This window comes from Theobroma cacao, chromosome 1 (assembly GCF_000208745.1).
Source record: "Theobroma cacao cultivar B97-61/B2 chromosome 1, Criollo_cocoa_genome_V2, whole genome shotgun sequence".
In the NCBI taxonomy this organism is placed as follows: Eukaryota; Viridiplantae; Streptophyta; class Magnoliopsida; order Malvales; family Malvaceae; genus Theobroma; species Theobroma cacao.
Window position 1 is genome coordinate 7,969,371 of NC_030850.1, and position 26,782 is coordinate 7,996,152.

General features: G+C 34.2%; 2 protein-coding genes across 4 annotated transcripts; one reads left to right on the forward strand and one right to left on the reverse strand.

Annotated features, from left to right (window-relative positions):
* On the forward strand, nt 3,229-7,163 carry LOC18611945 (zinc finger CCCH domain-containing protein 63). Of its 3 annotated transcripts, XM_018115352.1 has the most exons (8): nt 3,230-3,428; nt 4,209-4,540; nt 4,628-4,813; nt 4,926-5,027; nt 5,130-5,279; nt 5,448-5,627; nt 6,614-6,711; nt 6,822-7,163. In XM_018115352.1, exons 2-8 carry the CDS (start codon nt 4,298-4,300, stop codon nt 6,940-6,942), a joined length of 1,080 nt encoding a protein of 359 aa, XP_017970841.1. In that variant the 5' UTR covers nt 3,230-3,428; nt 4,209-4,297; the 3' UTR covers nt 6,943-7,163. The 3 variants fall into 3 exon arrangements, with proteins under 3 accessions (XP_017971248.1, XP_017970841.1, XP_007048519.2); XM_018115759.1 differs by having other exon boundaries at nt 3,229-4,540; nt 6,614-6,715; XM_007048457.2 differs by having other exon boundaries at nt 3,230-4,540.
* LOC18611948 (beta-galactosidase 10) lies at nt 7,892-26,312 on the reverse strand. The gene is made up of 19 exons (XM_018129720.1): nt 26,017-26,312; nt 25,572-25,667; nt 25,347-25,459; nt 25,132-25,198; nt 24,880-24,972; nt 23,014-23,157; nt 21,032-21,120; nt 20,312-20,417; nt 20,098-20,185; nt 19,891-20,009; nt 16,905-17,069; nt 15,935-16,143; nt 14,994-15,103; nt 14,609-14,718; nt 13,011-13,118; nt 11,325-11,435; nt 10,961-11,172; nt 10,131-10,467; nt 7,892-8,358 (listed from the first exon to the last, which is right to left on the reverse strand). Exons 1-19 carry the CDS (start codon nt 26,170-26,172, stop codon nt 8,248-8,250), a joined length of 2,544 nt encoding a protein of 847 aa, XP_017985209.1. The 5' UTR covers nt 26,173-26,312; the 3' UTR covers nt 7,892-8,247.

Here is a 26,782-nt window from a genome sequence, read left to right on the forward strand (position 1 = left end):
CTTACCTAATTTTGAGTCCAATGAAGCTCAGATGAATTCAAGAACCCACAACTTCTTTTTCTTGTCTTATTTCTTGGTCGGCTTGCTTTGTCTTCTTTTTTTCTTTTTTTTTCTTTCTTTTCCTTTTTCTTTCTTTCCTTTCTTTCTCTTTCTTTCTTTCTCTCCCAGCCGCTCCCCCTTTCTTCTCTCTTTCTTTTTCTTTTCTCTTTCTTCTCCTTTCTTTCCTCTTTCTTTCTTTCTCCTTCTCTTTCTCTCCTTTCTCCCTGCTGGCGTCGCACTCTTCTCCTCTTCTTTTTTTTTTTTCTTTTTGCTCTATTTTGTGTTTGATTGTGGCTTTTTTTTTTAAAGATGGATCGGTTTTTTTTGAAATCTTTCTTGGCTTTTTGGCTGAGTTTTTTTTTTGCTTCAAAATCCCCTCTCCTTTTTGCAGGTGGTATGCTTAAAAGCTGGGTTGTCCAAAAATTTAGACAACCCGGCAATGGGGTTCTAGCACCAAAGAGTTGGTAACCAGAGCCCCATCATTCATGGTGGTTGGGGAAGGGATGGCTGGGCATACGCCCAACCATTTCTCTCTTTTTTTTTTAATTATATATATGTATATATATTATTTTATTTTATATTTTATTATTAATTAATTTTTTAGAGGTGTCTTCAGGTAAAGGGGAACCTAAAGCCCCGATTCATTTGGTGGCGTGGGCAATTCCCATGAGTAGGTGATGATGTTGGAAAAGTAAGCCTAATGGCTATATTAATCCTACCCGAAAATGATGCTTCATTGTGGATTTTTATTTCACTATGCATGACATTGATACTTGAAAATTTTTATTTATTTATTTATTTAATGACAAGTGAAATTTACTTATTCATTGGTGATCAATTAATTTGTCTTTTTATATTTAAGAATTTTCATTTTTCACTTGTCATTGAATTTAATATTTAACTGGATGTCGATGTTGAAAGATTTTCTAGTATCCTAGATACAACTGTTTTCATACATGTTTACTTGGGGATTATTATTTTTAAGAATTGCAAGGTATAAAAACATGTTTACTTGGGGATTATTATTAATACTTGAAAATACATGGAATGTATTTTCTACGCTTTCTCTTGAGTTTATAAACATTCCACCTTTATGTTTGTTTCCCCTTCTCGCCTGCTTACGGGGTCGATGATGATCACTAAGTCTATGAGACTCACACCTCTCTTATTTTCCTTTTTGGCAAATAGAGATCAGTCTAACGTGTAACCATTAGTGCATACGGTCCACCGCAGAGTAGGTAAAGGCATCTCTTAACCTCGTTCCGAGTCGCTCCGCTGCTTAGGGTTGTGTCGGAACAAAATTGCTAGATGTTGAAAAATATTGTCAACTTATAAACGTAAATTGTTATTATTTTGAATGGAGTAGACAGTTGTTTAATTTTTTTTATATATTCGCTTACGCACGTGAGTATATGTATTTAATGAATCTAGCGGAAGTTTTAAATGAGGTTTGTTAAGAACTTAGCGAAAATTCCTCGAAAGTCTCGGACGTCGGTAACAACCAAGGAGGGGTTGTTACATCCGCAGTTAGAGAGAATGAAATACCAATGTTATAGGTGAATCCTCTTAACCATGTTCCAGAGCTGTCTCTAATAAGTCCACCTACTGCCGCTAGTCCCGGTTGCCTTCTAGCACTACCATCTACATTTAATTTGACAAAGAATTCTTTAGGTTTCATCCAGCTAATCAGAGACTCATGCTTTACCTTTTGCTGATCACGTTGTAAACTGTCCAAGGCTTCTTTAGCTTTTGTCCAGATAAGTTGTTTAGCGTTGTAAGGCCAAGAAAATTTTTCACCAAAAATAGATAAATTATGCCAATACCAAAAGTACCATAAAGCATGGATGAATATGGTCCCCCATGGAATACCTTCCAAGAACACCGTACTCTGCATATTGTTTAATATCTAGACTTGTAAATCTTGCATAAAAAAATCCTCTGTTACCAAGTCGGGAAGAAAGGATAACCACGTCCGTTTAACTTTGCTGCAATCTTGTAGTACATGAATTAACTGCTCCTCAGAGTACCCACAACTTAAACATACAGGAGAAGAAAATAAGTCTTGATTTTGTAACCAAGAAGCTGTTGGTAAGGAATCATGTAATACCCTCCAAACAAACATCCTTACCTTGTTTGATGAGTTTAAAGTCCAAACTTTCTTCCAACATATCGTTTGGTGTATAGGATCAGATATTTGCATCTCATATGCAGACTTAACAGTGAACATACTTGTGCTAGAGTGCAACCAGTAGGAGTCATCCATTTCCTCACCTGATGGGTCTATCATCACTACTGAGATCATAAGAATTAAATTTTGAGGGAGCAATTGCTTGATTGATTCCAAGTTCCATCTCCCGTATTCATCACAAAAACTCGCCACTGGAAGCTCAGCTTCAGCCTCAGATAAATCTGCACCTACATGGTCTAATAGTGGCCCACAAGGCAGCCAAGACTGTGTCCAAAATTTAGTACCATATCCATTTCTTATTGTCTTCCCCAATCCCTGTAATAGGACTGGCCTGGACTTCAAAATACTTCTCTATACTTGACAGTCAGTTGGTCTTATCGCTGCAGCCATAAAAGTTTGATAATTTAAAAACTTCTTCTTAAGCACATCCACCCATAAGCTATCAGTATCCCTCCATAATTTCCAGCATAGCTTGGCTAGTAGTGCTAGATTAAATTTCTTTGAGTCTCTGATATGCAGTCCCCCATCTTCTTTCCTTTGACAAAGTTTAGGCCAACTAAGTCCGTGAATCTTTCCAACACCCCCAAAATGACCCCATATAAAATCTCTATTGAGCTTATCAATCTCCTTTAACACGTTATTAGGCAGTAAAATCGTTTGCATCAGATAATTAGGCATGGTGTTTGTCACGGAGTTAACCAAAGATACATGCCCTGCCATTGATAGATTTTTGTTGCTCCAACAATCTATTTATCTATTTAAACACACATCAATTAATTGTCGAAATATTATATAGTTTCGGTCTTAATTTTCTAACCACTAATTAGGCAAATTTAATTTTTGTAAGCACATACTAAAAAACAAGATACAAAGCAACACACAAGAAAAGAATGAAATTCTTTTGAATTTCACTATTAAATATTCAATCAGAATTAATTATGAATGATATTAATTATTAATCTAAGAAGTCACATGTACCGTACGTTATAGCCTCACTAATTTGGGTGGGAAACACCGACCCTTCTGTTTATAAAAACTCATCAGCCCTAAAACCCCCAAATTCATATATCAATCGTTATCGAAATCAACCAAATATTCCCAAATCCCATTCGCTCAGCAACAAATCCAAGTGCTTTCCTTTCACCGGTTCTCGTCATTGGTTCTGCACGGTCCCTTAAATCCGACTATCTCTCGCTATCAGGTTAGCTTTCTCCTCGAAGAAGAAGAAGATGATGATGAGGATGATTGATTTCGGCTCTCTTTCTCATATTTACTCTTACTCACCTGCCATTAGATTTCTAGGGCTTCTTCTCACCCATTTTACGGATATTCAGAAGGTTTCTCTATTTCTGGAACTGCTACGTCGCGGTTATCTTCACTTATCCAATTCTTAGGTTTAGAGTTTAGTTAGGGTTATATAAGGGTTGTTGATGAAAGTGGGTTATGGATGATTGGATTTTTCCTGGATTTTCGAGGACCAGAATATTGAAAGTCGAGGGCTTTGGTAGTGGAGAAGATGGAAAGTCTATTACGTGGTATTAAATATGTTCGTATTTCTTCCAGTTTGGATATACCTTGAAAAAAACGGGTTAGGCTTTAAGGTTTTTCCTTTTAATTGTTTAAGTTTTCTGTGAGAACCCAAAAGAATTAAAAATGTTGGAAGAATATCAACTCTGCTTTCGTTTATTGATTTTTGAAGATCGGCTGCAATGTTTGGTTTGCTCTTCGTCGATTTCAAAAAATATCCAGCTTTCTGTAATTAGGGTTTGTTATCTTTGGTTTGTTTAAGATTTAATTAGGGTTTTCCGAGCAATTGGATTTTGAGTGGAATTCAAGGCTTTGGTCTTTGGGCTCGCATTCTCTGTATTGGAGATACTTGTTTTGTCCTGCAATAGATTGAATGAAATGCACAGGAGACTTTAGTGTTTGGATCTTCCTTGGAAGAAATTGTAATTGATTTTTATACATCTTTTGTCTATAGCATGGTGATTAAACAAGCAGCAAAAAGATATGATGATGACAGTGTGCAAGGAATTTACGCTCGACATAGGGGAGAAGCTGCGAACTTGAATGTTTGCCGTAGAAATGCCAAGCCATACCATGCTGTCTCAGAAGATCTATCAAGGAAGAGCACCAATCATAGCCTTAAGAATTCATATATTATTACTCCAAAGGCCCCAGAAGCAAGAGGATAAGGTTTGCAAGTACTGGATGTCAGGTCACTGTGCCAGAGGCAATAAATGCTGGTATTTGCATTCTTGGTGTCGTGGGGATGGATTCATGATGTTGGCAAAGCTGGAGGGTCACAAGAAGGTGATTATGGTTAGGAATTTGGGGTATATTCAGAACAAAGAAAGTTATATAATTTTATCTAATATTTCGTGTTTTTCTAAATTACAGGCTGTTCATGGAATTGCCCTTCCTCTAGGGTCTGAGAAGCTCTATTCTGGCAGTGGCGATGGAACTTTACGGACATGGGACTGCCACTCTGGACATTGTGCTCATTTGAGTAATCTTGGTGATGAAGTTGGTTCTATGATTACTGAGGGCCTATGGGTGTTCGTTGGCATGAAAGGTGTTATTAAGGTTAGCTTATAGCTGATAACTATCTTTGGTTTTATCTATCTATATTCCTTTTTATGTACTGTTTGGTTGGTGACAAGTTCAACTAATTAGAGGCATCTTGATGATCTTGTAGGCGTGGAATACTCAGACAGCACAAGAATTTAGTCTAAAAGGGCCTGTTGGACATGTGCATTCGATGGTTGTCTCTGATAATATGCTTTTTGCTGGGGCACAGGTGATGGCCTGATTCTAATCCATCATTCCTTTGCAGTGTCTTAGATCTTGAATTTCTTTGGTTAAAGCTGAGTTGCTCATTTATTCATTTGTGTGGTTGCAGAATGGTTTTACTTTTGCATGGAAAAGCAGTTCTGAGGCAGCCAATCCTTTTCAACTGATTGCATCCATGGAGGGCCACTCTGGTGCTGTGCTATGTTTAGCTGTTCGAGATAAAAAGTTATATTCTGGTTCTGTGGATCACACTATAAGGGTGAGCTGATTTGCTAAAACCTGGTGCTTTTTAACAGCAAACAAATTATCATCCTTTTGGAACTAAATGACTCACTGCACAGCTCCATGGGCTATGCAATTCGAACAATTTATAAATAATTTTGCTTTTTCTGTTTTATTTTATGCTATTCTTTTTTCTCTTGATTAGGTTTGGGACACAGACACATTACAGTGCATTAAGACTTTGAATGGACATGAGGATGCTGTGATGTCTCTTCTTCACTGTAACGGGTGTTTGTTCTCATGTTCACTGGACTGCAGTATAAAAGTTTGGTTTGCCACAGACGGAGAAAATTGGGAAGTGATCTATACTCATAAGGAAGAAAATGTATGTTCTTTTGTCACACTTCCTTCTTGTATTTAGATATGTAATCTAATTGTGTTTAATACTTGGACTTTTATTTGTGTATTTACAATCATTGTCAGTGTGTTTATTACTTGAGTTTTATATCTGTATTTACAATCATGGCTAGTAATGGATGAAGAGCGTCACACTAAATGTGTCTAGCAGTCAAAGTATTCTTTAAGAACTAGGAACAAGGAAACCAATCACTTCTTATGTGGGTGATTGAATGTCATTATATTCAGAATGCTGTACAATTGATAAACTGCTAGGGGAGTCAAGGAAACGTAGAGGCACATTATTTATAAACTGAATCTCCCAAGGTATCAAAAAGCCTTCCATATTAGCATGAAACTAATATGCACGTATATTTTTCTTTTGGGAAGAAAGAAAAGGAGAAGAGGTGGGGTGGGGGTGCATGTCTGGCGATTGTGTAGGCTTAGCTTGGTTAAAATGATGAGTTCTGTATTGTTAGGATTAGCATTTGTCTGAAACCCTGAACTTCTAAGGTGGGCTGTGACCCATGAGGCTGAGACATGAGCAATTTGCAGCAGATAGGACTCTTGGTTCACCAGAACTAAGAAAAGCATGAGGAATGAAATACAAACAGGAACAAGAAGCCAAAAAGTAGTAGTATAGATAGTGTTCCTATTTGATTTCCAAATGATTGAATGGTTATGGTAGCTCCATCGTTTTGCAAGATGGAGGTGCCCCATTGGTAGGCCTTATTTTTATTGTATTATGATATTTAAAGAAGTGTGTCTGGTTTACTGCTAGTAAATGATAGGGGAAAATGGTTGAATTTTAGGTTGCTTCAATTAATCAACTCAGTTTATATAGTCTATATAAATGCATGGCATGCATTTCTCTGTTATGTTTGTTTAAACTGGGGTTGGCTTTCTATGTTGTAATAGTGATAATGGATTTGTCGTGGAGCATGAGCTTATTATATGAACTGCTTTTGTGTGCAGGGCATGCTTGCACTCTGTGGAATGAATGATGCAGAAACTAAACCAGTTTTGTTCTGCTCCTGCAATGACGACACCGTTCGCCTATATGACTTGCCATCGTAAGTATAATTCTCCATGTTTCGGTTAGGTTTGGTTAAAAGCTTTGTAATCTCCACAAGTTCCTCTTGGATACCGATTAATGAAAACTTATCTTGTGTGTGTGTCCCAGGTTCACAGAGAGAGGCAGATTGTATTCAGAACGAGAAGTTAGAGTAATTCATAGAGGGCCTTTTCCCCTTTTCTTCACAGGGGATGGAACTGGGTCGGTAACTGTTTGGAAGTGGTTGTAGAAGTCCGGAGGAGGGGCCCCTGGAATCGTGATAAGCCATGTATTTATATAGACATCCTGCTCTGCTAACTGATTCACTTTGGCCGCATACAGAAGATGGATGAAGGAATGTAGAAATTAGTGGGTGGCTATTCCTATTCTTGAGCAGAACTATATTATTGATTGTAGCCAAATAGATCCATTTCATTCATTTATTCAATGGAATCGAATTATTTTGTTTCATTTGGTAGCGGTTTTTGTGTTTTATTTTTTATATGATATGTGCTATTCTAATTGATTGTCACAAATCTTCTCCGTTTGTAAGTACAATTGCTTAACCTTACCATAAATAAATAAATGCAACTTCGTCACAAATTAGAATGCAGAGCATTTTGCTGAATAAATGAAATACAAATAGAAAGTTGCATATCAGCCTTTGGTTCCAAACTTTGAGAAAGTACAAGATGGATATATAATTGTAAAAAGTAAAATTTTGATTTAGTACACAAAATTAAATAATTTGAAAAGGTCCAAAATCATAAAGTGAATTAGGATCAATTAAAATGTATTGTATGGCGTTGATGGGGTGCAGTTTTAGCCAAGGCAATCTGTGTAAACCTATATACTGCAGGCATTTGCCTTTCAATAAGTATAATATTCATAAGAAAATCTTTTTTATGATATGATGGACATCTTTAAATCAAAAAGTTATTAAATTTTACTAATATAAATTATAAATGCCAAATTTTGAATTAATTGAACGTGTCTCACTACTATTTATATAAAATTTCATATGTAAAATGGATGCAACTTGACTTATAGTTTCACTGATACAGATGTTACAAATATCAAACTGGCTTCATGTCATATTAGCTTAAACTTGATGTGGATAATGATTTTGCATATATTATTAAATGCTGGTGAACTTGATTAAATATGAAATAGAACAAAAAAAATCATGGCAGATTGTGTAAGAACTGATAATTATAACAATTGATAAACAAATTAACCATTCTCTTTCTCCTCTTCAGACATGCTCAGAGCTGAAAGTAGCAACTGCTTGAGATGCTTGACCAATATATTTATAAGCCAAAACGAAAGTTTCACATAATTAAGAGGTAACTCAGCTCCTAGTCCCATATTTATGCTTCATACCCTACCTCAAATGAAAAAATTACCATGATACAAATGTTTCCTGCTGCATAAATAAAACGTAGCTCCTACTGAAAACACCGCAGGGTATAATGGTTTTGCTCCCCTTTACCTGTCTTGAGCTAGAAGCCAAAACATTTGTTTTTGAATCTGTATGTTGCTGAAATTGGTAATTTTAGCTGCAAACTGCTTCAATTGCAAGTTTCTTCGTAGTACCAGGACACAAGCTCTTATCAAACTTCTCTTCTGTTAGTTCTATGGCACACTCATTTTTACCTAGGCAGACCTGCAACACATAGCATCTTAGGGAAATGAAAATAATGCCAGGCAAGTTAAAAGATTAAAAAAGAACAAGAAGACAACCCCTTAAAGCGTATTAATCCTAAATGAAAATATGTTTGTTTCATAGACTATGCCGAAAGACTGAGATAGTGCTTTTAGGCCAAACCATGAGCAGTGCAGATACAGTCTAATATAAATATGAGTTGACCAAGAATTTCACTTTACTTGAATATTGGAATATATTGTGCCAACAGGACTTGTGACACTAATTTTGAGAAGCTATTATCAAACGTACTCACCTTTTTAATTAATTATGATAAACTAATATTGAGTAATAAAGAGACAAATAAGTCATGGACAAGAGTCAAAACATCCAAGGTATGATTTTGAAGAATGAACAAAATAGAATCTAGCTAATGCAATGCCCCACCCTTGCATATATTAAACTTATCAATATTGATAACAATTCAGTTCTTTGCAAAATGAGGTGGTCGAATCTGTAACAATAGGCTATTTAGAAAGAATTTGCACCTATACACACACACACACACACACACAAATGTAAACACAAACTTCTGACAGAAGGAATTGAAGTTTTGCCAGAATTAACATAGAGCACGTTTGGCCTTAGGAATTTCCTCAAATCAAATTCAAACAGACTTAGATTGTATGTTATTTCATATTGCCACAAAATTTATGCACACTAATCATATTATTTATTAGGTTTATGACAGTGGGTAAGAAAGCATCCATGTTAAAGATGAGTGGCATATTACCACTTTAGTGTTTTTCTACCCAAAAAATTTGTAAGAATGAAATCATATTCAATGTTTATCATATATATCCTAATTCACTATCAATTTGTGGAAGCTTTACAAATTTTATTATTTTAAATTCATGTCATTTTATGTTATACTTAAATCAAGTATATTTTGTTTGGTTTTTTTGAAATGGTCTGTAAATAAATCAAAATTGTGCTTTGGATTTATTGTGAATTCTACATTTTATAATGGATCATTTTTTGTTATCAACTATGATTCAGACCCGAAGCGAATGTTAGTTTGGAATTAACATAAAAACTTGCTCCTTTTGGGCTTTGTCCATAAAGTAAATGTGGTTTCAGGCCTTGTCTTTAAACTAAAAATGACAGTAGTCACTTGGATTAAGAATTGTCCATCAAATAACAAATATGTGAATTTGATTGAATTATTGATTAAAAGTGGAACTGACAAATCAAATGTTAATGCATGAGTCTGTCTTCATCTTAATATTGATTCTATACATACAAATGCTCATTCAAACAAACAATTTGATAATCTAGTTATGAAATGGTAATTCATTTCATTTCATATTTCTTTCACATTTGATCCAATAAATGAGTTAGTTTTACTAGTTCCTTGGCACAGTTTCTTCTGCCAACTTTTCTAATATTTTGCAAATTCTTAGCTATGGTTTATGTGCAGGCATTCTTGAGGAATGATGACTACCAGTTTTGATTTTGGACTCAGACCTTAAGACTTGGTTATTCTTTTTGGAAATAATTGAAGTTTAGTATTTTGTGGTGTTTTCTTTTAATGATACTCTATGGTTATGAACAAATTTCAAGTTAAATTATGTCTGAAATTATCTTGAATCTTGGTGTGTCAATTATCAGTCATACTCTAATCCCTTGGAGTAACTGTTGACCTTACATGCATATGTGGTGTTGCTATAATCTTAACCCTAGGATTAGGGACATAACCAAAAATATAACCGAAATTAAGGTGTAACCCTTACCTTTTCAACCACAAATGTTGAGTTAGGATCATGGCAGTCCCCCATGCTGTACAACCCACACCTTCCTGTTGGATTTCCATAGCTAGCGAATTTCACATTAGATATCCAAGTATTTTTGGGGCACTTTAGATGGACAGTTGGTCTGGTTTTGTCATTTCCATTTCCATCTTTAGATATTGACTCCTGGTCAACCATAGGGTAGTCCTCAGAAATGTGAGAACATAGGCCTGATGTTTTGCGTTTTGAGAATCTAATTGTTGTTGGATCTCCACCCTTTTCCTCGAAGATCACCAAAATGTTTCCAGATGGCTTGAACCAAGAACGTGGAACATGATACCTGGTCAATAAAAACAATACACATTTTTCTTAAATATTATTGCAAGCAATAGCTTGTGATACATGATTTTATTAACATATAAAGCTAAATGTACATAGCCTTTAATGTTCTGAAAACTTAGAATTGAGTTTTATGCAGGAAAAGGCCTAAGAAGCTAAATATAGAGATCTATGTTGGAGAAATAGACTAGGCCAACATGAAAGATGGGGAGGGAGCCAATTTTTTTATTGTAATTATGATTCCTTTACATGATTGATCAATAAGTGTATTTCTTAACCTTGGAATCCAGAAAGATTTGGCAAACATTTCTGCTTTTGTCGATATAACTTTTTTGGTATATCAACCCCATGTATCCCTTCGTGAGTATGTTGTCAATAATGAGTTGGATGGTCAAGGAAATTATATTAGTAAAACCAATATTTTTCATTGCATTTACTATGAACTCTGAGTTCTTTCATAACATTGTTTTAACTATCTTCTGATTAGGGCTTACCATCTTTGTGTTGGTTCTCCACAACCAGTAAGGCATTTGTCTGGGAAAAATTTGCCTCTGTAATCACATTCCTGTACACACTCAAGATGTTTAGAACTTTTAATTGGCCAGTATCTTCCGATCTCTTCTCCATTTAACCAGGCTAGACCTTTCCCCATATGAATCATGTCCAGTCCAACTGGTTCATCTCCTGATGGTGGATCCACAACAACCTGCCAGAGCTTAAGTACTTAAATTCCTCTTCTTTTTTTTTTTTGTTAAATGTTGAACATCGGTAGATTAAGCTGTAAAAAATTTACCTCCAAAAGATATTTATCCTGAAGTAAATATGAACAGGAAATAAAGGTCTTTTCTAGATCTCTACCTTGTACCACGTCAGAGGCTGATTTTTTGGTGGTTCTGAGGTTGACACCCAATTTACACCAGCCAAAATTTCTGGCTTGTATAGACCCAAGTGTTCTCCTTGCAATCCAATCTGTATACGGCAGCAACAAAGAAAGAGATAAGGCTTTCAGAAACTTAATGGCAATAAAAAATTTGTGAATATTTCACTCTTCAGCTATTGCATATGATTTTCTAGCCCTTCCAAGGCTTTGGAAGATGACAATTGACTTGCAAAAAGATGATTGCTTCCTTCTGGTAACAAATTCTTGGAACTTATGACCAAATCAATCTCAGCCTTTAATTGTTTTGAATGTGAGGCAGAGCATCTAAGAATAAAAACAAGGTTAAGAGGGCTCAATAAACAAGAGAGATCATTCCTTATATTAAAGCGTAATATACTTTATTTTTCTTTTTGCTTCTTTCCTTTATGTCTTAGTTCTTGGTTTGTAAAAAAGTCACATGACTAAGATGTGATTTTTTGTTAGCTAGGACGGCCCATCTTGATCAAATTAGATTCCTAAAGCATCAAATACTATGATTGTACAGCTACTTTTGCCCTGGCATAAATTGTCTTTCTAGGTTTGTAAGTGATACTGTGGCAATCTGATCTTAATTTTCAGAATTATTGAATATAATAATCTAGAACTCCAGATCTGTTTTGTTTGATATTTTTCTGCAATTTCCAGCTTCTAGACTCTTGATGTGTTGTTTCTTCCTTAACACAACATCAGCATAATCTAAAATTGTGAAAATGACTGTCATCCACAAATCATACATAAATTATTGTGGGATAAAACCTTAAAAAACAGAAATAAAGATTTGATCCTAAATTTTAAGGTGTACTTTTCTTTAATGCAATTATGATGATAGTATTGCCATCAAAAAATATCTCAAGAACTAGAAGACTAAATTTATGCCAGAGGCTCATGAAATATTTCAACCTTGTTAAGGAACAAGAGCAACTTCTGATGGAAGACATTCTTGCAAGTTTTGGAAGAATGTCTATTCAAGGCATAAATTTAGAAAATAGGATTTAATCATATTTTGTGGACTTGTTCGTTTGGTTAATTTTATTTGATCTTATTTGGTATTAGGTGGGCTTTATTTTCCATAGGCTTAAAACCTAGGTTTATGAAGCTCATACATATAGGTTTTGTTCATTATTGACATGTTGATATTAAGATTTTGAAATGAGATTTGAGTTTATGCAATTGAGATGTTCAGACTATTATTGAGTATTATTATTCTAGAAAATTAGTTCTGCATCAACTTCTTAATAGCTGAAAAGAGCCTAATTACAAAAAACAGGAAAGCTGAATTCATTATGAATTTTGTGTTTTCTCATCAGAAAGGCTGGACTTCATCCTAAGTCAATATTGACTTGAAAAATCAGATGCAGGGCACATGACAGTTTCGCTTTTTGTTCTTTCTTCAAACAGCATGATAAACGTAACCCAAAAAGGCAAAGAAGATTTAGAGTGGTATTTTAAATGGCCAAAACTTCAAGGGTCTTTCTGCCAATTATCCACATAAATTTCAATCAGCCTTGCAATTTAGCATTATCGTGACTTTGTTTTGTGAAACAAGTATTATCATGTCTTTGACAATCAGATGAAGCTGGGTATGAGAGAAATAACTATGACCCTAACTCAATAAAGCAAAATACCTTGTAGGTCCAGCTAGACATAGACAAATCTATGGTTCCATTGTTGAGCCCCTCAATCTTCACACTTGTTAGTCCTGCTCCTACCCATTCATATAACCCACCTGCATTCTGAAACCAGCAAAAGCAGATTAGTGGGACTTTCAAAAGCATATTATCAGAGAGTAAAATGGACAAAGTTTACAATAAATCATACAAAATTTTACTATAATAGCAGAAGGAAAGAAGATAATTATCAATACTAACTTGCTTGCATCCATGATTGCATTTATGATGGACATAGCACTTTAGAAGCACGCAATTTTTTATTAGAAGCAACCATTCAAAATCCAAGATCAACTGTTTGAATGGCTAAAAGAAATTTTAGTAAGGGTATTGTGTTTTTCAATTTTTTCCTGGAGAAGGGGGAGGGGATGGGGGGCAGGATGCAAGAATAGATAAGGAGAATCAAGATATTCACTATGGTTGGAAAAGATACAAAGGAGCAAAGAGCTCTAAAACATTATAGAGTAATGGACACTTCCTATGCAGTGTTAGTTTGCACCCTCTCCAGAATAGTTCTTTTTCTGCAACTACATCTCTCTAAAGCCCCAAGGACCCCATTCTATATACAAATTTATGATCCACAGATAATGCAGACAATAGGATAAGATCCAATTACAGTCAACATAGTCCACAATTAGCCACAACACAAAGAATTCAAATAAAAGTAACAAAAAATTCCAGAAAGCATCATAGAATGTATATGGGTTCCAGCGGTAGTTTCATAATTTAGGCATCATTTAAAGAGTTCTTTAACCATGTTTATAAGCAAGAAACAAAAAGATAAATCTCTAAAACATTTCTTTCTAAGACATGTTTGACATTTAAAAATTATGGCTTGATATTTAAGTACTATCTTGGAATTCATCAATTCCTAGTCAAGAAAGTATCAACTGGTCATAATGAAAAAGATTCATATTCAAGGCAAGCTGTTTAAAATAATCAGAAGGATCACCTTTATGTAATGGTAGGGAACCAGGCAAGAAGCAGAAAAATTTGAAATACATAATCTCCTAAGGTTCCAAACACCCTACAATTTTTTCTGCAAGGGTACATATGAGGAAGTCCAAGGGGGAGAGGGATTCTAACCTTGGACCTTATCCCTCCCAAAGAGAGGTAACAACTGCTAGGCCAAGCCTTTCTTGTCAAACACCCTATATATTTACTCTAAGGAGAAATTCACTAATGAAAAAGAAGAAAAAAAAAAGATACAAGGAAAGATAATATCTTCTTAAATTAGCCAAAAATAGCTATGATGCAGGTTAGGCCATTAGGGTATCAGCCCTGCATGAAATATTCCATGTTATAAAAAAAATAGTTGAAAAGAATGGAAGAACCATATATACCTAGAATATCTAGGATAATGTTAACAATGAATCAAAACGTTTCTAAAATTTGAAAGCACTAAACAAGAAAATGTTGTAGGCATCAAAGGGAACAAAGCTTGTGTTGTGAGTGAAAACCAACATTGGTGCAACTCAAAACAAATATTTGAATCTTTCAGCAAACATGCAAGCAAGAATATGTTTTATGTATACAAGTAAAGAAGAATAACTGACTTGTAGGCCCACAGTCATGCTTAACAGTGCAATTTCATTCTTCCCTGCCTTGAGAGAAATTGGATTCTCAAATTTGAAGGGCGAATGCGAGCCATTTCCAGAAGCACTACCTGTAAAATGTCCGTGAAAATTTTGAGATTTATGTCAAATATCTACACATAAGAGACTCATAGCAAACTAAGAAGTGCAAAATACAACTTTCAGGGTGATAACACTGTCACAATGAACTAGCCAAGAGAAAATGTAGACATAAACAGAAGTCAAGTATATAAGATGAAAATTGCATATACGCCTATTAATAATTTCTCTGTAATGTAAATAAGATATTATTTCAAAACAAAAAACATAAAGGTCTAAGTAGGAAAGTTGGAGAACCAATAATAACCTTGAAGTTCCTGATTCACAAAAGCATGAAGAGCATGACCCTTTGACTCAATAAGAAGAACTGGATGGCTTCCCTTCTTCAGAAATTCTTCATTTTCACCAACAATTATACTGCAATTCAAGTATACTCATACTATTAGCTGGCACAACTATCATAGAATATCATAGAACCTAGATGATACTAATTAACGGCATATACAATCCACAACCATGTTGAATTTGGATCATGTTAGCATATCAGAGATGGGTAAAATGAGACAAATTCAATTTCTTAGATACAACCTTTACTTTGAAATAAAACTTCTTTAGTATAGATAAGAAACTTTGTTTTTATCAAATGGAAGGAGTTAATTTCATAAAATGGATACCACATGCACCAAGATTTTAATTGGGAAAAGAATTATACAAATTAGCATAAAACTAATATCCCATAGGCTTCAGAAATCTGGACAGAGAGATAGCTGCACAACTTTAAACATAGCAACAAGGCAGGGAAAAAGCATATTATAATTATTTGGGTCTGTTCTAACTATAAGCTCAGAAGGATCAAGGCTCCTAATTTGCACTCTAGTTTAATATATATTTGTTAACTACATAGCACCCATAATTTTTTGTTTTTTGAAAAGCAGCATGGCACCCGTAATTAATATAATAAAACATTGTATCCCTACAACACCAGCATGATTCCGTCTGAAAGGAAAGCAGTATCCTCTGGGCAGATAATCAGGTGACTGGAGATAAAGTAAATTTATAAATCTATAAACACCAAAGTTCAAATCATTAATCCATAGATGGTGAAACAACATGAGATGCTTCTACTTTCCTAAAATGCATGTCCTTTTGCACCTATTTTCCAATCCCTTATTCATCCAAATCCTAATATACTCTGACAGAGAAAAACTGTAAACATTTGCACTGAATTTTCTCCCAAGAAATACAAACCTTGTTGTATACCAGAGGTAGTCAGTAGTATCTTTTGTGGTATTTATATGATCCAGAAAACCATTTTTAGTGAAGTCAGCTGCTCCCCAAATTCCAGCATTCTCCACAAATATATCCCATTTTAGAGCTTTCAAGTCTTTACTGGGTAATGCCACTGATGGCTGCAACTCCTCGGGTAACATTTCTACCACAGAGGCCTGGGAACTTATCTGTTGACATCAGGCAAAGAACAGGGATGAAGCCAGGATTTTAGTCTTTGTTTTTTTTTTCTTTTTTGTTGGGGGAGGATATAAATAATATATTTAATTATAATTCAAATAAGAGTAGAAAGTATAAAGACTATCTCTTTGATAAAAAATATGGTAAAAAGTTCAAGATTCAAATAAATAATAATTAATTCCATAAAAAGTATTTATTCGTTTTACTAGTAAAAAATATGTAAATATGAAACATTGTAATTCATAATGGATATGAAAGAATTGAATACAAATTAAAGTCAAGTTAATAGTTTTCCTTCAAAATAGAATAGAAGTTGCAAACGTTTAGAAAACTAATTGAAAGGATGAAAGAAAAAGAAGTCAACTAAAATGAAAGTCGCATGCCTAATTGAATTTTTTATTCAAATTACAGCAACTATATTTTCTTTAACTAATGTCTATTCTTTCATTAGTCTTGATATGCTAATGAGTTTCAACATTTTTATGTGATTAATTGATAAGGCAGGTTCACTGTTTAAGGAGTTAAGAATCAAGTATAATAATGGTTACAATTATAAAGTTATGATATCAATCAGAAAGTTCAACAAAGGAAGAGCCATGTTATAAGATTTTGCGGGCCAAAATCAAAATTTCTTTTTGCTCAAGAAAACTGTGTTCATCAAAGTTTTCAAGAGCACCCCTCAGAGTCACCCCTGGCAGTGGATGAAATATTCAGACATTAACATGTAAACATGAAAAAAATGGAAATTTACCTTTGCCGTGTTAAATACAACATTCTTACAGTCAGGCAGAATGCTGACTGACCATGCAGGCAGGTGATATGACACATTCCGGAACACTGCATTCTTGTCAGTTTTATCATCCATGTTAGCAAGAAAGGCAGCACAGGCTCCTGAACCATCATCATAAACATCAGCCTGCAATGAAGTGGTTATTCAGCAAATGATGGTCAATAAATAGAATAGAGTAATTGATTCATAAATACGTACAGTAAGTTTTATAAATCTGCCAATAAAAATGCCACATTTTACAATAACATAGGAATAATAAAAACTGAAGGAGGAGGAAACAGGTCATTCATATATACATTTATGTGAATGTCTTAACCACACAGCCTTAATGACTTAAGACATTCTAGTGCAGAAAATTATTTTGCTAGCTGTCACAATATAATCAAATTTTCTGCTCTTGTGCTGATTTGAATATTTGCTATTTTTATTGAGCAGCCACTTAATTTCCTGATTAATATGGCTAATTAAGAATGTATATTACAGGATTTAGTATTTTGGTGGAAAAATACATTTTGCCCAAGCTGTTAGTTTCAAAAAATTGTAAAAACAAATTATTGTCTTGGAGATTCTAAATTGTCTGATATTTATTATGTGTGTCTAGAAGGTTTTAATTTTCCTAAAAAACATCTTGCCATTGTGCTTTCAAAGGAAACCTAGGTTTCAACAAGAAAACAGAAACCAACAATTATGCAAGGGCTGCTTGAGATGCTTCAAAATGGCATTCTCTTGAAATCATTAGAATTTTTTTTCCTGTCATGAATGGATAATCCTTGTGAAAGAGGTGAGGCCTTTTTTTTTTGGGTAAGCGTGACAGAGGTGAGGTAGCAATTGCAACCGAGTAACAAGATTGAAGTAGAGAGAACAAAGAGGACTGCACAGTCTTCAGTATTGTAGTAGGTGAAAATATGGAAGTAGCTGAGAACACTTGAGATAGTGTTCTACTGAGCACCCAAGAGGTGCAGTAGTACTAGGTAAAGGTAGTAATATTTGGAGATTAGGTGCTACCTTAGAGCAATACTGGTACTGGAAGAGGGGTTGTGCCCAAGAGCAGTACCACCATTGGGAGAAGAGGTAGTACCCAATACCAAATGGAGTACCAGTATTGGGCAAAATTAATACGGTATTCAAGGAAGAAGTGGGGAAGTAGAACAAGTAGGGATAGAGATAGAAACAGAAATTTAGAGGGAAAATCAGAAATAGACAGAAGCAAATAAAGAGGAACAGAGGAAATCGGGGGAGAGAACCAGAAAGAATCCTTAAAGGGAGAAAATCTCAACATCTCAAATATTCATCATCCAATCCTTCTTAAAACTAAATAAAGTAGGTATTTATAACTAAACCCAAAACACTAATAAAATGTAAAATACCGAATATAAACCTAAGACCCTAATGATTGAAAAATTAAAATACTAATTAATATGAAAGAACCTAAATAATCTTAAATAGCCTAAATATGTAAAGATTACAATCAAATCTATAAACTATGTAAATAAAGTCCTAGACAACTTAATCCTTAACCAACATAATTGCACCCTCCATCATTCTCCCATGGTTGGAGAAAAGTCAACCTCGAGTTTTGAAAAATCGAAGCAGAAGAAATTTCCAGCAAGATCCATAAAGAGTAATGTAAAATATGAACTTCACTAGTGGCACAAACATCTTCAACGAACCAACTTGCATCACCTTCTTGAACACACTTGAAATGACGAAATCAATGGAAGAATTTGTATTTACATGTGTAATATATTAACAGTTTTGTTGCCTAATACTAATTCAAGAGATTATTTAACTAATAAAATGGAATTTATATGAAAATAAAAAATTATTTCATGAAAATTAGTACTAAAAAAATATAAACAATTTGGGTCAGGACAGATTGGATGTAGGTGGCAAGTTATGCATACCCAAATAAGCCCCTAAACTATATCAAAAAAATCAATTAACCGCCTATCCTTTTATTGCATTCAATTAAGCCCCTGAGCTTTTATTTTGAGTCAAATAAGCTTCTCTTACTAATTGTTGACTAACTTCCGCTAGTCAATGGTACAATTGGCACTTTTATGCCACATCATCTGCCACATGGTAAGTTGACTTGTCATTTTTGATGATATCACTGCCACGTGGCATTAAATGTTGTTGATTAGGAATTATGTGTTTACCTTTTTGCCAATCCATATGTCCAACAGATTATGAAAGAACGTAAATTTTTATATTTTTTTTGTTTTAAATCCTTAAACCAATCATTTTTAGACACGTGGATGGCAAAAAGGTAAACACATAATTCTTAATCAGCAACATTTAATGCCACATCATCTACCATGTGACAATGACATCATCAAAATAACACGTCAACCTGCCTAGTGGCAGATGACATGGTATAAAGGTGTCAACTTTACTATTGACAAACAAAAGTTGGTCAACAGTTAGTGAGAATGGCTTATTTGACTCAAAATAAAAATTCAGGTCTTAGTTGAACACAATAAAAGGATAGGGGCTTAATTGACTTTTTTGGTATAGTTTAGGGACTTATTTAAGTATTTAGCCAAAAAGAAAAACAAATTCCAAATCTTTTAATTGTTAATTATAAGGAAACTAACTGACATGTTGCAAACGTTTAAACTGATATGATTAGGAGAAAAAAAAAACTTTTTAATAGGTGCTTGTGTAGTAACTCCTGCAGTTTTTTAAGTCAAAAATTGAATCTCAAAAGACATTTCAAATCAGAACATTAGAAACATGAGAAGCATGAGAGTTCAAGGTGACAAGTTTAATATAATTTTAGGGCTAATAGTTTCAATGCATAAAAGAACGTTTAACAATAAAAGCAACAACGAATTTACATAAATGCTTAAACAAAATTTGATCTATTAACGAAAACCCAGGCAAAATAGAAAAATATGACATCTTAAGTTATATGGATAAAAAGTTATATAAAGGGAAAACTTACCTCTAGGGAAGGACCTAGTGACAAATTAGTTGGTTCACTCTTCAGCAATGCATGCTCACTTAACTTTATAGCTCTATGGAGTTCCTTTAGGTGTCCCCATTTTGGAAGCCTAGGTAACCCTAAAAGACATATTAGAATCCACCAAACACTTAAATATTCTCCCTAAGTAGAATATACTTATTTACAAATATCATTGGAATAGCTTACCATACTCATCAATAGGTGCTTCATAATCATAACTTGTTGTAATGAAAGGTCCACCCGATGTTCGACCAAAATTCGTTCCGCCATGATACTAAACCACAGAAAAAATGGTTACCATGAAGCTAAGGAACAAGAATGATCAAGTAAACACATTGACAAATAAGTTAACAACAACTGTTCAAAATGATATCTGAGAAACTAAGATTGATTAGCACACCATGTAGTAATTTTGTACACTTCCACCTTTCTGAAAGAAACGAGCAACAGAAAAAGCAATATCCTCAGGTGGCCTGTGAGGATCTCTGGCCCCAAATGTTTTAAACCTGGAAAAGAGAAATACCGATTGCAGCAAAACTGAATAGAAACCATATGATCATAAAGGTTCCATAATATAAAGTGAATTCGTTTTTTAAATGCATCAGAAAATACTTAATTGCAAGGTAAGAGAGTGGAAGCAGTTGTGGTTCAAATTAAAATCAAAATGGCATAAAATAAAATGTTGTATTAGGTGGTCAACTCCAAGAGCAAGCATGTTTACAGATTAAACTTCTTTTGAACTGGATGAATGAATTAAATCTCGAGATGAAATCAGCTTCTTCTTCTTCTTACAATTTTTTTTTTTTTTGCATGAAGAACTCAAGTCTACATAGAACTATTCTTTTCCTGGTTATTTATAGAAAAATACAAGGAAAACAAAACCCTAATGATAAAGAATTTTGAATTGTGAAGACAACACGCATAAATATAAAGCACATGTTTGAAAGCAAGATAGCTTCATTACAGATTTCCATTGCTCTAGAACTCTTTCTGCTTATTTTTTTAATATTATAAACCATCAGGAAAACCAAAAGAAAATTTTGGATGCAAAACCACTAAACACACCTACTCATTGGCACTTAACACAATTGATAAAAGAAAACGTAAAGTACAACATTACCATCCAGGCCAGTTCTCAGTCCAAATTTTGGGCTTGTTTGGAGAATTAGGTTTGAATTGATCACAGTAAAAGGAGTTACAAGTATTAATCTGCAAAAATAGAAACACAGAAGCCTATGGTTTAAGCTGAATGCTAAAAAGTTCACAGTTTTTTATATGTTAATCAATAAAAGCAATAAGCTCTGAAATCTTCTTTTATTTCAAACAGCCATCACCAAATTTCCTTTTTGAAAAAATGGAAAAGGTACTAATCCACAACTGACCTTGAGAAGTTTCCTCAAGCAAGAACCATTAAGTTGTTATAATAGACAATATATGTGTCCAACATAGAATGTCACAGTGAATTTTAACAATCCTGAAATCAACGCCGACCTAACCATAGCTTAGCTGCTACTCTTTAGTAAGCAGGTATATTATGCATGCTTGAGATGCACATAGAGATGCGGCAACTATTAAATATAGCATTGATCCTACTAATCTGTATCAGCTAGGTAAATCATTTTCCTCCATGCCAACTGTTACAAGGCAAATAGCTGATGAATGCTCATAGGCCACAGATGATTGTACACCAACACATATCATTGATTCCTAAAATATTGACTGATGTGGGTCGACAGGAGGGTTTTGGAGGAGGTTTTATCTTTTTAATATCTTAGGATGCTTGTACTGTTGTACATGAGTTCTTCCTTTCATGAAAACAATTTTTAACTTCGTACTATGCGTAGGCATAAGAAAAATAGGGAGTAAAAAAAATGAAAAGAACAGAGAAAGCTAGCCAGTTGCCATATCAAAAGTAGTCGCAAATTGTTGGAAAGGAGTAATTTTTAAGGGTTGATCATGGAAGTAGAAGCCAAAATTATGAGGGCAAATTGTGTTTGGCTTCTTAATGTAACAACATATATACGACCTTTTTTTTTTTTTTTTTTTGCTCAATCAACATATATAAGACCTGAAATGAAGAAAATTATAAGAGCCCCGAAAAGTATATGTCTACTAGAGAATAAAGAACAGTTGAGGTTTTTAAGAAACTACGACAATTCGAGATTATGAGATACTGCAAATTAGTTGGTTTTCATATCTAGACCTTGCCCGTTCAAAAGAATTATAATTGATGCAAATGTCACCCATACAACCCTAGCAAATTGGATAAATGGACAGATACAACTGTTGTCTTGTGTGGCCACAAAACACTTAAGTTGAAAGGTAAATTTTTACAAATATGGATAAGGCCTGCAATGTATTATGGCCCTCAATTGTTAGCCAATTAAGCATGTACATCTACAGAGAATGAGCATAGCTAAGATGAGGATGCTGGATAGATGCATGTTCATATGAGAAAAGATAAAACTAAAAAGGAGTACATCTGGAAATGGCCAGAATCAATGCCAATTAGAAGGCAAAATGAGGGAGACACATTTAAGGCAGTTAGGACCTTTCACAAATGCTATTATAAGAAGATGTAATGTACTGGAGAATGTCCAAGTCAAAAATGAAAGAGAAAGATCAAAGAAGAGGGTGAAAACTATGAAAAGGAACCTACATTTCCTGATGCTACTATGATATGGCTATAGATACAGTACAATGGTGCAATACAATTCATGTAGTCAAGCCCAAATAGCAAGAAACAGTTAGATTCATTGTTTCCACTTTTTCCTTTTCTTTATTTATTTATTTTTTTGGCTACATTGAAAACAAAATTTGGTTGTTGTTCTACTAGTTTAATTCGGAAGTAAGCATTTACTTTAAGATAGAGAAGCAACAAGATAGAACAGAACACAAATTCAAAGAACTTGCTTTGATTTAAAAAAGAGGAAGGTAAAAGTGATTGTACTCATTGGCCACATGCAAACAGAAGGAACCATACTTCATTTGCATTGATATCATGACAATCTCACTTTGAATTGTACACTAGATTTTTGAATATTTATATACACACACACCAAATCTGTCAGGAAAAAAAAGTTAAAGTGAAGAAAATCTCACCACAGGATCAGGAGCATCATCTTGCTGACACATTATCCAAGGTACTCCAATATTCTGAGAAACTGCCATTTTAGCAGCCCACGTGACATATCGTTTTGCCCCTTCTCCATAATATTGTTCATAAAATCCATATTCGTTTTCCACCTGCACTTGGAGGAAGATGTTTAAGGTACTCTCAAAGCAATCTCTGTAAGTAAGAAGGGGGGGGGGAGCGCACCAATTAATTGAATAAGTTCAAAGGGAAAAAATACTTAATTACAAGCAAGAAGAGGAATTAACGCAGCATTCTTCTTCCTATGAGTAAGAACAGCTGAGGTTTATCCTTGCAGTGTATCAATTTGAACAGCATAACTTTATATAAATTCAGACTGTATAACTAGAAAGCTAATTGCATCTACTATCTTTGTTTTCAGTAATATATCATGAAATTTCACTTAAATATAATGGTTTCACACATCTATGCAAGAGAAACATAATCTATGATGTGAAGCAACTCCATTTGAGAAATGGATATTGTTGTAACATAGGCAGTGACATACAAGCATATTGCTTAATTGATCAGACAAACGATACTATTCTAAGTAAACGAGTTATTACTGACCTAGTTCGATTCTAAAACTCACAATTGTATCTTTTATTTTTTTTTTTCCAAAAAGTCAAAATTTTCAAGATTTTAGAAGTTGGGCCCAAAATTATACTCGTTCCCTTCTCATAAAAGTTCAGGGTAGAAGTTACGTAAATTATATTTCGGCAAATTTTTACTCATTAAAAATAGAATCAGCAAAGCAAACTGTTTCATTGGTATTCAAATCGTCTCAATAGCAAGGAGGAGGTCCTAGAACCTTTTAGGTCCCAGGTTCAAGTTCTACTATGTGTGGGTCTAGCCCAACTTTATGTTGGTTTGTTTAGTTTATATTTTTGGTTGGTTTGTTGATTTCTTCCCTAGATGTACTATGCAAGTTATACTGAAAAGTTATTGGATTGTGATCAAAATTTCTACTTGTAAATGTAAATGTAACCTCATCAAACAAAAAAATCCAAATCAAGGGACTATATAAAAATTATAGTATCGCTCGAAGTCAAGAATCAGAGGAGAAGGCCCTCCATGTATATATTTAGAGTTCAAGTGAAACTATAAAAAATGAATGTTAAGAAATTTCCTTAACCTCTGTACTACTCTAGTAACAAGTTTCTTGAACCTTTATTCACCATGGTACCCCAAATTTAATCAATGAGGCCTTCCATTACCACTTTAATACTCCCCTCATGTAATGGACAAGGGACCTATCATGCAACATGTACTTCAAATGAAGGGATAATGGGCCAATTATGTGGCACAGACTTCACATCTAGGCATGACACCTATCACCAAGGGGCCAACAAAAGCGGCAGAGCCTATTACCATGTTAAATTTTAGGGAGGCATCCAACCTAAAAGTCAAATGACAATAGAGGAAGAGGCCCTTGTTATATTAGTGTGTTCCCAGGATACCAAAAACTTGATTGTTGTAGGATTTTTATCACCACTTAACACTCCCCCTCACATGTAGGGATAATAGATGGATACCCAAAATTTAATCAATGTGGGATTTTATCACCACTTCAATGGATTTCGATCCCCTCCGTCACATTTTTGTCCATTACTTTTTCAATGCATCCATCATCACCATTCACATATGTTGTACCAACCATGTATTGTGGACCCCATACATGATACATGTGAATGGTGATAAAAAATGTATTGGAGAGTAGTAGATTGAAGAGTAACGCAGGGGAGCTGAACCCACTTTGATACACAGTTCAAATCAGTTTGCTCAAAAAGGAAATCTTCTGCAATAGCTACTTCCAAGTTTAATTTTATACTTGCCTGGGCCATGATGATTGGACCTCCTTGTGATGCAAAAAGCTTCTCTTGCTTCATAAGGTTCACTATGAATGTCATGAACTTCTGCATGTAATACTAAACCACAACAAGCAACCAACTCAATAAGTTAGTACTCATACAGAGTTGCATAAAGTAACAACTAAAGCAGAAAATATTAACAGCTAACAATGAAAATACAGATAACTACTAGGCCACTATTCCTAATCTGAGACACCAAGAGTTTAAATTTCTCACCTTGAAGGGCTCATTATCAGATCGAAACACAGATCCAGGGACATAGTGCAACCAGACAGGTACCCCCCTGTATTATATACATTTTAGAAAATCTACTCAAGGAATCCATAGCTCCAGCATGTTTTAATATTATTAAATATTAATAAATGCGTAATTCAATGATTGAAGCATCAAAATGACAATTTTTTTAAATCTATGATAAAACGTAAACACACCCAAAATTCCATTCAGCTGCTACAAATGGGCCAATTCGAAGAATCATATACATCCCAGCTTGCTGAACAATCTTTACAAACTTGACCAGATCATATCGTCCTTCAAAATTGTACTACAAATTCACAATCAAAGGGGCAGAAACTTTGAGCTTAGTCAACAAAAATGTATCACATTATGAGCAATCTTGGTCCTACAAAGCACCGCAACAGATTTGAAGCACTCACTTTTCCTGGAGAAAGCTCATGCCCATTCCAAAACACATAAGATTCAATGACATCAACCCCTCCTTCCTTAGCTGTTTGAACCAGCCCTGGCCACATCTGCCATATTACAGATTGAGCTCATCAAAGTGAACTATTTATAAAACCAAATAGTTAAAAACAATCCACAATGCATAATACAAAGAAACAAGCAATTAAATGACTACGAAAAACCCATTACAACAAACATTGCACCCATAGAGATTGTAACATCAATCATATGACATTGGTATTAAACTGAAGAATGAAAAGGTTAGATATTGAGATAATCTTAGCATCAAGTAAAGTAACAAGCAAAACCCAATATATAAAGTGGAAGTAAAATGCAGAATGTGCATCAGAAAGCGCAAAATCAAACTAAAAAGAGGGACCAATTAAGCCCCTTTTAGATTAAGATTAAAAAACCAACCCCAGGAACGCTGCGGGGGTAATGAATGGCAGCAGAAATGAGGAGCTTGCGTTGGCCATCAATGATGAGAGAGCGGCGATCATAAGTTACATTGGCAGCAGAACAAGAGTTGAACAAAGTAAAGAAACAAAACAAGAGAGGAAGGAAGAGCTTCATTTTCTTTGGATTTTTTTTTGAGCTGAGCTTGATTTTGTTTTTCTGTATTTATTTATAGGAAGAAAAAGGTCGATGAATTCATGTGCATTAGCATTCCTGAGACAGGCAGAGTGACAGGTGTGGTAGGGAGTGGGTAATTGTGGGAAATGAAAAGATTTGCCGCGTTTTGAGTTAGCTGACAAAATCTTGCCCCTACATCAATGTCAAATTTGACTTAACAAAGTAATACAGAAACAGGAGCATTTGCCCAGATGATAACTGTAAGAAAATAAAATCATCTTTCCCTCTTAATTACCACTAAGTAGGGTATATCTACTATTGAAAAACATTTTATTTTCATTTACATTCCAAATAAATATGATAAATAAGATAAAATGAATAATTAAGTTTAAAGAATTGGAAAGTAGATGTTTCTTGTCTTTGAAAGTTTTTGCAAAAAATAAAAATCAATAAAATTCTAGATTTCTTCGAAAGTGAAAATAAGGGTTTGCGAATGACATAATAATAATTAAAAAAGTTTTTGAATTATTCATAAAATTTTGAATAAATATTTATTTTTTATTATATTTAATTAAATTTTTATATTTTATTTTAAATTAAATAAAATTAA

Coding starts and splice junctions, on each gene's coding strand:
- LOC18611945 (XM_007048457.2), top strand. CDS start 4,298: ATGTTTGCCGTAGAAATGCCAAGCCATACCATGCTGTCTCAGAAGATC. Junction 4,541..4,627: donor AGCTGGAGGGTCACAAGAAG/GTGATTATGGTT, acceptor TCTAAATTACAG/GCTGTTCATGGAATTGCCCT. Junction 5,628..6,613: donor ATACTCATAAGGAAGAAAAT/GTATGTTCTTTT, acceptor TTTTGTGTGCAG/GGCATGCTTGCACTCTGTGG.
- LOC18611948 (XM_018129720.1), bottom strand. CDS start 26,172: ATGAAGCTCTTCCTTCCTCTCTTGTTTTGTTTCTTTACTTTGTTCAAC. Junction 21,121..23,013: donor ATGATGCTCCTGATCCTGTG/GTGAGATTTTCT, acceptor CTATTTTTGCAG/ATTAATACTTGTAACTCCTT. Junction 14,719..14,993: donor TGTGAATCAGGAACTTCAAG/GTTATTATTGGT, acceptor GACATTTTACAG/GTAGTGCTTCTGGAAATGGC.